The sequence below is a fragment of the Scyliorhinus torazame genome, chromosome 4, assembly GCF_047496885.1.
Source record: "Scyliorhinus torazame isolate Kashiwa2021f chromosome 4, sScyTor2.1, whole genome shotgun sequence".
Taxonomy (NCBI): domain Eukaryota; kingdom Metazoa; phylum Chordata; class Chondrichthyes; order Carcharhiniformes; family Scyliorhinidae; genus Scyliorhinus; species Scyliorhinus torazame.
Genome location: NC_092710.1, coordinates 15,176,528 through 15,188,773, shown reverse-complemented (window position 1 = coordinate 15,188,773; position 12,246 = coordinate 15,176,528). Strand labels below are relative to the sequence as shown.

General features: G+C 57.5%; 1 protein-coding gene across 1 annotated transcript in view; it reads right to left on the bottom strand.

Moving 5' to 3' along the window:
* Positions 1 to 12,246, bottom strand: part of LOC140411283 (SWI/SNF-related matrix-associated actin-dependent regulator of chromatin subfamily B member 1-like) — a 39,210-nt gene that overhangs the window by 24,286 nt on the left and 2,678 nt on the right. The window contains exons 2-3 of the mRNA XM_072500404.1: positions 10,463 to 10,608; positions 6,345 to 6,511 (exon numbers count right to left, since the gene is read on the bottom strand). Of these exons, the coding sequence (XP_072356505.1) occupies positions 6,345 to 6,511; positions 10,463 to 10,608 (313 nt within the window). The remainder of the gene's footprint in view (positions 1 to 6,344; positions 6,512 to 10,462; positions 10,609 to 12,246) is intronic.

Below are 12,246 nucleotides of genomic sequence, written 5' to 3'. Positions count from 1 at the left end.
CGGGACAGTGGTGCGGGGGTACGGGACAGTGGTACAGGGTTGGGGCACAGTGGTACGGGGAGCGGGACAGTGGTACGGGGGTACGGGACAGTGGTACGGGGGAACGGGACAGTGGTACGGGGGAGCGGGACAGTGGTAGGGGGGAGCGGGACAGTGGCACGGGGGAGCGGGACAGTGGTGCGGGGGTACGGGACAGTGGTACAGGGGTGGGGCACAGTGGTACGGGGTTACGGCACAGTGGTGCGGGGGAGCGGGACAGTGGTACGGGGGTACGGGACAGTGGTACGAGGGTACGGGACAGTGGTACGGGGGTGGGGCACAGTGGTACGGGGGTGTGGGACAGTGGTACGGGGGGGTGGGACAGTGGTACGGGGGAACGGGACAGTGGTACGGGGGTGGGGCGCAGTGGTACGGGGGAACGGGACAGTGGTATGGGGGTACGGGACAGTGGTACGGGGGAGCGGGACAGTGGTAGGGGGGAGCGGGACAGTGGCACGGGGGAGCGGGACAGTGGTACGGGGGAGCGGGACAGTGGTATGGGGGTACGGGACAGTGGTACGGGGAGCGGGACAGTGGTGCGGGGGTGTGGGGCAGTGGTACGGGGGTGTGGGACAGTGGTACGGGGGTACGGGGCAGTGGTACGGGGGAGCGGGTCAGTGGTACGGGGTTACGGCACAGTGGTGCGGGGGAACGGGACAGTGGTACAGGGGTGGGGCACAGTGGTACGAGGGTACGGGACAGTGGTACGGGGGTGGGGCACAGTGGTACGGGGGTGTGGGACAGTGGTACGGGGGAACGGGACAGTGGTACGGGGGGGTGGGACAGTGGTACGGGGGAACGGGACAGTGGTACGGGGTGGGGCACAGTGGTACGGGGGTGTGGGACAGTGGTACTGGGGTGAGGGACAGTGGTACGGGGTTACGGCACAGTGGTGCGGGGGAGCGGGACAGTGGTACGGGGGTACGGGACAGTGGTACGAGGGTACGGGACAGTGGTACGGGGGTGGGGCACAGTGGTACGGGGGTGTGGGACAGTGGTACGGGGGAAAGGGACAGTGGCACGGGGGTGTGGGACAGTGGTACGGGGGAACGGGACAGTGGTACGGGGTGGGGCACAGTGGTACGGGGGTGTGGGGCAGTGGTACGGGGGTGTGGGACAGTGGTACGGGGGGGTGGGACAGTGGTACGGGGGAACGGGACAGTGGTACGGGGTGGGGCACAGTGGTACGGGGGTGTGGGACAGTGGTACGGGGGTGAGGGACAGTGGTACGGGGGTTGGGCACAGTGGTACAGGGGTGGGGGACAGATGTACGGGGGTGTGGGACAGTGGTACGGGGGTACGGGACAGTGGTACGGGGGTGGGGCACAGTGGTACGGGGGTGTGGGACAGTGGTATGGGGGAACGGGACAGTGGTACGGGGGGGTGGGACAGTGGTACGGGGGAACGGGACAGTGGTATGGGGGTACGGGACAGTGGTACGGGGGAGCGGGACAGTGGTAGGGGGGAGCGGGACAGTGGCACGGGGGAGCGGGACAGTGGTACGGGGGAGCGGGACAGTGGTATGGGGGTACGGGACAGTGGTACGGGGAGCGGGACAGTGGTGCGGGGGTGTGGGGCAGTGGTACGGGGGTGTGGGACAGTGGTACGGGGGTACGGGGCAGTGGTACGGGGGAGCGGGTCAGTGGTACGGGGTTACGGCACAGTGGTGCGGGGGAACGGGACAGTGGTACAGGGGTGGGGCACAGTGGTACGAGGGTACGGGACAGTGGTACGGGGGTGGGGCACAGTGGTACGGGGGTACGGGACAGTGGTACGAGGGTACGGGACAGTGGTACGGGGGTGGGGCACAGTGGTACGGGGGTGTGGGACAGTGGTACGGGGGTACGGGACAGTGGAACGGGGAGCAGGACTGTGGTACGGGGGTACGGGGACAGTGGTACGGGGGTGTGGGACAGTGGTACGGGGGGGTGGGACAGTGGTACGGGGAGCGGGACAGTGGTAAGGGGATACGGGACAGTGGGACGGGGGAGCGGGACAGTGGTACAGGGAGCGGGACAGTGGTACGGGGGAGCGGGACAGTGGAACGGGGGAGCGGGACAGTGGTACGGAGGTACGGGGACAGAGGTACGGAGTTTGGGACAGTGGTATGGGGGTGTGGGACAGTGGTACGAGGGTACGGGACAGTGGAACGGGGGAGCGGGACAGTGGTACGGGGGTACGGGACAGTGGTACGAGGGTACGGGACAGTGGTACGGGGGTACGGGACAGTGGTACGGGGGTACGGGACAGTGGTACGGGGGGGGTGGGACAGTGGTACGGGGAGTGGGACAGTGGTACGGGGTATGGGACAGTGGTACGGGGGGGGTGGGACAGTGGTACGGGGAGCGGGACAGTGGTAAGGGGATACGGGACAGTGGGACGGGGGAGCGGGACAGTGGTACAGGGGAGCGGGACAGTGGTACGGGGGAGCGGGACAGTGGAACGGGGGAGCGGGACAGTGGTACGGAGGTACGGGGACAGAGGTACGGGGTTTGGGACAGTGGTATGGGGGTGTGGGACAGTGGTACGAGGGTACGGGACAGTGGAACGGGGGAGCGGGACAGTGGTACGGGGGTACGGGACAGTGGTACGAGGGTACGGGACAGTGGTACGGGGGTACGGGACAGTGGCACGGGGGTACGGGACAGTGGTACGGGGGTACGGGACAGTGGTACGGGGGAGCGGGACAGTGGTACAGGGGAGCGGGACAGTGGTACGAGGGTACGGGACAGTGGTACGGGGTTACGGGACAGTGGTACGGGGGTACGGGGACAGTGGTACGGGCGTACGGGACAGTGGTACGGGGGTGTGGGACAGTGGTACGGGACAGTGGTACGGGGAGAGGGACAGTGGTACGAGGGTACGGGACAGTGGTACGGGGGTACGGGACAGTGGTACGGGGGTGTGGGACAGTGGTACGGGGGGGTGGGACAGTGGTACGGGGAGCGGGACAGTGGTAAGGGGATACGGGACAGTGGGACGGGGGAGCGGGACTGTGGTACAGGGGAGCGGGACAGTGGTATGGGGTGTGGGACTGTGGAACGGGGAGCGGGACAGTGGTACGGGGGTACGGGGTGTGGGACTGTGGAACGGGGAGCGGGACAGTGGTACGGGGGTGTGGGACAGTGGTATGGGGGAGCGGGACAGTGGTACGGGGTGTGGGACAATGGTACGGGGGAGCGGGACAGTGGTAAGGGGTGGGGCACAGTGGTACGGGGGAGCGGGACAGTGGTACGGGGGTACGGCACAGTGGTACGGGGTTACGGCACAGTGGTACGGGGGAGCGGGACAGTGGTGCGGGGGTACGGGACAGTGGTACGGGCGGGTGGGACAGTGGTATGGGGGAACGGGACAGTGGTACGGGGAGCGGGACAGTGGTACGGGGGAACGGCACAGTGGTACGGGGGAACGGGACAGTGGTACGGGGGTACGGGACAGTGGTACGGGGGTACGGGACAGTGGTACGGGGGTACGGGACAGTGGTATGGGGGGGTGGGACAGTGATACGGGGGAACGGGCAGTGGTATGGGGGTACGGGACAGTGGTACGGGGGAGCGGGACAGTGGTGCGGGGGTACGGGACAGTGGTACAGGGTTGGGGCACAGTGGTACGGGGAGCGGGACAGTGGTACGGGGGTACGGGACAGTGGTACGGGGGAACGGGACAGTGGTACGGGGGAGCGGGACAGTGGTAGGGGGGAGCGGGACAGTGGCACGGGGGAGCGGGACAGTGGTGCGGGGGTACGGGACAGTGGTACAGGGGTGGGGCACAGTGGTACGGGGTTACGGCACAGTGGTGCGGGGGAGCGGGACAGTGGTACGGGGGTACGGGACAGTGGTACGAGGGTACGGGACAGTGGTACGGGGGTGGGGCACAGTGGTACGGGGGTGTGGGACAGTGGTACGGGGGGGTGGGACAGTGGTACGGGGGAACGGGACAGTGGTACGGGGGTGGGGCGCAGTGGTACGGGGGAACGGGACAGTGGTATGGGGGTACGGGACAGTGGTACGGGGGAGCGGGACAGTGGTAGGGGGGAGCGGGACAGTGGCACGGGGGAGCGGGACAGTGGTACGGGGGAGCGGGACAGTGGTATGGGGGTACGGGACAGTGGTACGGGGAGCGGGACAGTGGTGCGGGGGTGTGGGGCAGTGGTACGGGGGTGTGGGACAGTGGTACGGGGGTACGGGGCAGTGGTACGGGGGAGCGGGTCAGTGGTACGGGGTTACGGCACAGTGGTGCGGGGGAACGGGACAGTGGTACAGGGGTGGGGCACAGTGGTACGAGGGTACGGGACAGTGGTACGGGGGTGGGGCACAGTGGTACGGGGGTGTGGGACAGTGGTACGGGGGAACGGGACAGTGGTACGGGGGGGTGGGACAGTGGTACGGGGGAACGGGACAGTGGTACGGGGTGGGGCACAGTGGTACGGGGGTGTGGGACAGTGGTACTGGGGTGAGGGACAGTGGTACGGGGTTACGGCACAGTGGTGCGGGGGAGCGGGACAGTGGTACGGGGGTACGGGACAGTGGTACGAGGGTACGGGACAGTGGTACGGGGGTGGGGCACAGTGGTACGGGGGTGTGGGACAGTGGTACGGGGGAAAGGGACAGTGGCACGGGGGTGTGGGACAGTGGTACGGGGGAACGGGACAGTGGTACGGGGTGGGGCACAGTGGTACGGGGGTGTGGGGCAGTGGTACGGGGGTGTGGGACAGTGGTACGGGGGGGTGGGACAGTGGTACGGGGGAACGGGACAGTGGTACGGGGTGGGGCACAGTGGTACGGGGGTGTGGGACAGTGGTACGGGGGTGAGGGACAGTGGTACGGGGGTTGGGCACAGTGGTACAGGGGTGGGGGACAGATGTACGGGGGTGTGGGACAGTGGTACGGGGGTACGGGACAGTGGTACGGGGGTGGGGCACAGTGGTACGGGGGTGTGGGACAGTGGTATGGGGGAACGGGACAGTGGTACGGGGGGGTGGGACAGTGGTACGGGGGAACGGGACAGTGGTATGGGGGTACGGGACAGTGGTACGGGGGAGCGGGACAGTGGTAGGGGGGAGCGGGACAGTGGCACGGGGGAGCGGGACAGTGGTACGGGGGAGCGGGACAGTGGTATGGGGGTACGGGACAGTGGTACGGGGAGCGGGACAGTGGTGCGGGGGTGTGGGGCAGTGGTACGGGGGTGTGGGACAGTGGTACGGGGGTACGGGGCAGTGGTACGGGGGAGCGGGTCAGTGGTACGGGGTTACGGCACAGTGGTGCGGGGGAACGGGACAGTGGTACAGGGGTGGGGCACAGTGGTACGAGGGTACGGGACAGTGGTACGGGGGTGGGGCACAGTGGTACGGGGGTACGGGACAGTGGTACGAGGGTACGGGACAGTGGTACGGGGGTGGGGCACAGTGGTACGGGGGTGTGGGACAGTGGTACGGGGGAAAGGGACAGTGGCACGGGGGTGTGGGACAGTGGTACGGGGGAACGGGACAGTGGTACGGGGGGGTGGGACAGTGGTACGGGGGAACGGGACAGTGGTACGGGGTGGGGCACAGTGGTACGGGGGTGTGGGACAGTGGTACGGGGGTGAGGGACAGTGGTACGGGGGTTGGGCACAGTGGTACAGGGGTGGGGGACAGATGTACGGGGGTGTGGGACAGTGGTACGGGGGTACGGGACAGTGGTACGGGGGTGCGGGACAGTGGTTCGGGGGAACGGGACAGTGGTACGGGGGAACGGGACAGTGGTACGGGGGAACGGGACAGTGGTACGGGGGAACGGGACAGTGGTACGGGGGTACGGGACAGTGGTTCGGGGGAACGGGACAGTGGTACGGGGGTACAGGACAGTGGTACGGGGGAACGGGACAGTGGTACGGGGGAACGGGACAGTGGTATGGGGGCACGGGACAGTGGTACGGGGGAGCGGGACAGTGGTACAGGGGAGTGGGACAGTGGTACGGGGGAGCGGGACAGTGGTGCGGGGGAACGGGACAGTGGTGCGGGGGAACGGGACAGTGGTGCGGGGGTACGGGATAGTGGTGCGGGGGTACGGGACAGTGGTACGGGGGTACGGGACAGTGGTACGGGGATGCAGGACAGTGGTACGGGGGTGCGGGACAGTGGTACGGGGGTGCGGGACAGTGGTACGGGGGAGCGGGACAGTGGTTCGGGGGTACGGCACAGTGGTACGGGGGAACGGGACAGTGGTACGGGGGAACGGGACAGTGGTACAGGGGAACGGGACAGTGGTACGGGGGAACGGGACAGTGGTACGGAGGTACGGATTGGTGGGGTGATGGTCACTTGCCTTGATGATGACCCTCTGGTCAGTCTGGTCCTCCAGTATGCTGTCCATGGGGTAAGACTCCACCTGCTGGCGGATGGCGGAGGCGACAGCTGGCACGAAGTTCAGCGGGTTCAAATCCAGGTCATCGCACAGGATCTCAGCAAACATCTCGGGTGAAATCAGTTTCTCTGCGGCAGACAAAGGGCGGGAAAGAGCATAGCTCAGGAAAGGCAGAGCAAGGGGGTAACGTGGAGAGTCTCGTACCTACACATCACCTCCATGTGGGACGGAGATACAAACACTCAGGCAGCACAGGATCAGGAGAGAATCCTCCTTTCGACCACTGCCACTGGGTTTATGTTCGATGGTGTTTAATTACAGAACTAATAATCCAGGGTACAGCAGTGTCGGGGTTATGTTACTGGACTAATAATCCAGGGTACAGCAGTGTAGGGGTTATGTTACTGGACTAATAATCCAGGGTACAGCAGTGTAGGGATTATGTTACTGGACTAATAATCCAGGATACAGCAGTGTAGGGGTTATGTTACTGGACTAATAATCCAGGGTACAGCAGTGTAGAGGTTATGTTACGGGACTAATAATCCAGGGCACAGCAGTGTAGAGGTTATGTTACTGGACTAATAATCCAGGGTACAGCAGTGTAGGGGTTATGTTACTGGACTAATAATCCAGGGTACAGCAGTGTAGAGATTATGTTACTGGACTAATAATCCAGGGTACAGCAGTGTAGGGGTTATGTTACTGGACTAATAATCCAGGGTACAGCAGTGATGGGGTTATGTTACTGGACTAATAATCCAGGGTACAGCAGTGTAGGGGTTATGTTACTGGACTAATAATCCAGGGTACAGCAGTGATGGGGTTATGTTACTGGACTAATAATCCAGGATACAGCTGTGTAGGGATTATGTTACTGGACTAATAATCCAGGGTACAGCAGTGTAGGGATTATGTTACTGGACTAATAATCCAGGGTACAGCAGTGTAGGGGTTATGTTACTGGACTAATAATCCAGGATACAGCAGTGGAGGGGTTATGTTACTGGACTAATACTCCAGGGTACAGCAGTGTAGGGGTTATGTTACTGGACTAATAATCCAGGGTACAGCAGTGTAGGGATTATGTTACTGGACTAATAATCCAGGGTACAGCAGTGTAGGGATTATGTTACTGGACTAATAATCCAGGGTACAGCAGTGTAGGGATTATGTTACTGGACTAATAATCCAGGGTACAGCAGTGTAGGGATTATGTTACTGGACTAATAATCCAGGGTACAGCAGTGTAGGGGTTATGTTACTGGACTAATAATCCAGGGTACAGCAGTGTAGGGATTATGTTACTGGACTAATAATCCAGGGTACAGCAGTGTAGGGGTTATGTTACTGGACTAATAATCCAGGGTACAGCAGTGTAGGGATTATGTTACTGGACTAATAATCCAGGGTACAGCAGTGTAGGGGTTATGTTACTGGACTAATAATCCAGGGTACAGCAGTGTAGGGATTATGTTACTGGACTAATAATCCAGGGTACAGCAGTGTAGGGGTTATGTTACTGGACTAATAATCCAGGATACAGCAGTGTAGGGATTATGTTACTGGACTAATAATCCAAGGTACAGCAGTGTAGGGGATTATGTTACTGGACTAATAATCGAGGGTACAGCAGTGTAGGGGTTATGTTTCTGGACTAATAATCCAGGGTACAGCAGTGTAGGGGTTATGTTACTGGACTAATAATCCAGGTTACAGCAGTGTCGGGGTTATGTTACTGGACTAATAATCCAGGGTACAGCAGTGTCGGGGTTATGTTACTGGACTAATAATCCAGGATACAGCAGTGTAGGGGTTATGTTACTGGGCTAATAATCCAGGGTACAGCAGTGTAGGGGTTATGTTACTGGGCTAATAATCCAGGGTACAGCAGTGTAGGGGTTATGTAACTGGACTAATAATCCAGGGTACAGCAGTATAGGGGTTATGTTACTGGACTAATAATCCAGGGTACAGCAGTGTAGGGGTTATGTTACTGGGCTAATAATCCAGGGTACAGCTGTGCAGGGGTTATGTTACTGGGCTAATAATCCAGGGTACAGCTGTGCAGGGGTTATGTTACTGGACTAACAATCCAGGGTACAGCAGTGCAGGGGTTATGTTACTGGACTAATAATCCAGGGTACAGCAGTGTAGGGGTTATGTTACTGGGCTAATAATCCAGGGTACAGCTGTGCAGGGGTTATGTTACTGGACTAATAATCCAGGATACAGCAGTGTAGGGGATATGTTACTGGACTAATAATCCAGGGTACAGCAGTGTAGAGGTTATGTTACTGGACTAATAATCCAGGGTACAGCAGTGTAGGGGTTATGTTACTGGACTAATAATCCAGGGTACAGCAGTGTAGGGGTTATGTTACTGGACTAATAATCCAGGGTACAGCAGTGTAGGGGATATGTTACTGGACTAACAATCCAGGGTACAGCAGTGCAGGGGTTATGTTACTGGACTAATAATCCAGGGTACAGCAGTGTAGGGGATATGTTACTAGACTAATAATCCAGGGTACAGCAGCGTAGGGGTTATGTTACTGGACTAATAATCCAGGGTACAGCAGTGTAGAGGTTATGTTACTGGACTAATAATCCAGGATACAGCAGTGTAGAGGTTATGTTACTGGAATAATAATCCAGGGTACAGCAGTGTAGGGGTTATGTTACTGGACTAATAATCCAGTGTACAGCAGTGTAGAGGTTATGTTACTGGACTAATAATCCAGGGTACAGCAGTGTAGGGGATATGTTACTGGACTAATAATCCAGGGTACAGCAGTGTAGAGGTTATGTTACTGGACTAATAATCCAGGGTACAGCAGTGTAGGGGTTATGTTACTGGACTAATAATCCAGGATACAGCAGTGTAGGGGATATGTTACTAGACTAATAATCCAGGGTACAGCAGCGTAGGGGTCATGTTACTGGACTAATAATCCAGGGTACAGCAGTGTAGGGATTGTGTTACTAGACTAATAATCCAGGGTACAGCAGTGTAGGGATTATGTTACTAGACTAATAATCCAGGGTACAGCAGTGTAGGGGTTATGTTACTGGACTAATAATCCAGGGTACAGCAGTGTAGGGATTATGTTACTAGACTAATAATCCAGGATACAGCAGTGTAGGGATTATGTTACTAGACTAATAATCCAGGGTACAGCAGTGTAGGGGTTATGTTACTGGACTAATAATCCAGGGTACAGCAGTGTAGGGGTTATGTTACTGGACTAATAATCCAGGTACAGCAGTGTAGGGGATATGTTACTGGACTAATAATCCAGGGTACAGCAGTGTAGAGATTATGTTACTAGACTAATAACCCAGGGTACAGCAGTGTAGGGGTTATGTTACTGGGCAATAATCCAGGATACAGCAGTGTAGGGATTATGTTACTGGACTAATAATCCAGGGTACAGCAGTGTAGAGATTATGTTACTAGACTAATAACCCAGGGTACAGCAGTGTAGGGGTTATGTTACTGGGCAATAATCCAGGATACAGCAGTGTAGGGATTATGTTACTCGACTAATAATCCAGGGTACAGCAGTGTAGGGGATATGTTACTAGAATAATAATCCAGGGTACAGCAGTGTAGGGGTTATGTTACTGGACTAATAATCCAGGATACAGCAGTGTCGGGGTTATGTTACTGGACTAATAATCCAGGGTACAGCAGTGTAGGGATTATGTTACTGGACTAATAATCCAGGATACAGCAGTGTCGGGGTTATGTTACTGGACTAATAATCCAGGGTACAGCAGTGTAGGGGATATGTTATTGGACTAATAATCCACGGTACAGCAGTGTAGGGGTTATGTTACTGGACTAATAATCCAGGGTACAGCAGTGTAGGGATTATGTTACTGGACTAATAATCCAGGATACAGCAGTGTCGGGGTTATGTTACTGGACTAATAATCCAGGGTACAGCAGTGTAGGGGTTATGTTACTGGACTAATAATCCAGGGTACAGCAGTGTCGGGGGTGTTGATCCTGAAATAATTATCCAGTGCCCTGTAGTTTTGTCCTCACAGCCGAGCAATTTCTGTCGGCTCACCGTTCATGTTCCAGGTGAAAGTGTCTCGCAGCTTCTGCCCATCGATTTCCATGTCCAATCGGATGGGTACCAGGAGTTCAGGCTGGGCTGCGTTTTCATGGATGACGGCTGGATCGTGGTCATCGAAACTGCGGAAATTGGGAGATCTTTTTTAAAATGACTCATTAGTTTCCGCAGGAGGTGAGTGTGGCTGGCTGGGCCTCGCACTTTTTGGCCAACCCTATCTGCCCCTGAGGAGGGTGGTGATGATCCCCAGGGTACTGTAGTGTAGGGGTGATGTATTTTAATTCACTAATGCGGGTGTGGGCCTCGCTGGCTGGGGCAACATTTATATATATTCCATCCCTATTTGAACTGAGTGACTGGTGAGGTGGTTCCCCCCCCCCACCCCCCCCCCCCCCCCCCCCCCGAGTGTGTGTGTGAGAGAGAGTGTGTGTGAGAGTGAGAAAGTGTGTGTGAGAGAGAGAGTGTGTGTGTGAGAGAGTGAGAGAGAGAGTGTGTGTGAGAGAGAGTGTGTGTGAGAGTGAGAGTGTGTGTGAGAGAGAGTGTGTGTGTGAGAGTGAGAGAGAGAATGTGTGTGAGAGAGAGTGAGAGAGAGTGTGTGTGAGAGAGAGTGAGAGAGAGAATGTGTGTGTGAGAGTGTGAGAGAGAGAGTGTGTGTGTGAGAGTGAGAGAGTGTGTGTGAGAGAGTGTGTGTGTGAGAGAGTGAGAGAGAGAGTGTGTGTGAGAGAGTGTGAGAGTGAGAGGGTGTGTGTGAGAGTGTGAGAGAGTGTGTGTGTGTCAGAGAGTGAGAGAGTGTGTGTGAGAGAGTGTGAGAGAGTGTGTGTGAGAGTGAGAGAGAGTGTGTGTGAGAGAGAGCGTGTGTGAGAGAGTGAGAGAGTGTGTGTGAGAGAGTGTGAGAGAGAGAGAGAGTGTGGGAGAGAGAGTGTGTGTGTGAGAGAGTGAGAGAGTGTGTGTGTGAGAGTGCAAGAGAGAGAGTTTGTGTGAGAGAGTCTAGGAGAGAGAGAGTGTATGTGAGAGAGTGTGAGAGAGAGAGAGTGTGTGTGTGAGAGTGTGAGAGAGAGAGTGCGTGTGTGAGAGAGTGAGAGAGAGAGAGTGTGTGAGAGTGTGTGAGAGAGTGTAGGAGAGAGCGTGTGTGTGAGAGAGAGTGTGGGAGAGAGTGAGAGAGAGTGAGAGAGTGTGTGTGTGAGAGAGTGAGAGAGAGAGTGTGGGAGAGAGTGAGAGAGAGAGTGTGTGAGAGAGAGTGTGGGAGGGAGTGAGAGAGTATGTGTGAGGGAGTGTAGGAGAGAGAAAGTGTGTGTGAGAGTGTGTAGGAGAGAGAGTGTGTGAGAGAGTGTGGGAGAGAGTGTGGGAGAGAGAGTGTGGGAGAGAGCGAGAGAGAAAGAGTGTGTGTGTGAGAGAGAGTGTGGGAGAGAATGAGAGAGAGAGAGAGTGAGAGAGAGTGTGTGTGAGAGAGTGTGAGAGTGTGTGAGAGAGTGTGGGAGAGAGTGAGGGAGAGTGTGTGTGAGAGAGTGTGAGCGAGTGTGTGAGCGAGTGTGTGAGAGAGTGTGAGAGAGAGTGTGGGAGAGAGTGTGGGAGAGTGTGTGGGAGAGTGTGAGCGAGAGTGTGTGAGAGAGAGTGTGGGAGAGAGTGAGAGCGAGAGTGAGAGAGAGTGTGTGTGATAGAGAGAGTGTGTGTGTGAGAGAGTGAGAGAGTGTGTATGAGTGTGAGAGGGAGAGAGTGAGAGAGTGTGTGAGAGAATGTGTGTGTAAGTGTGGGAGAGAGAGAGAGTGAGAGAGTGTGTG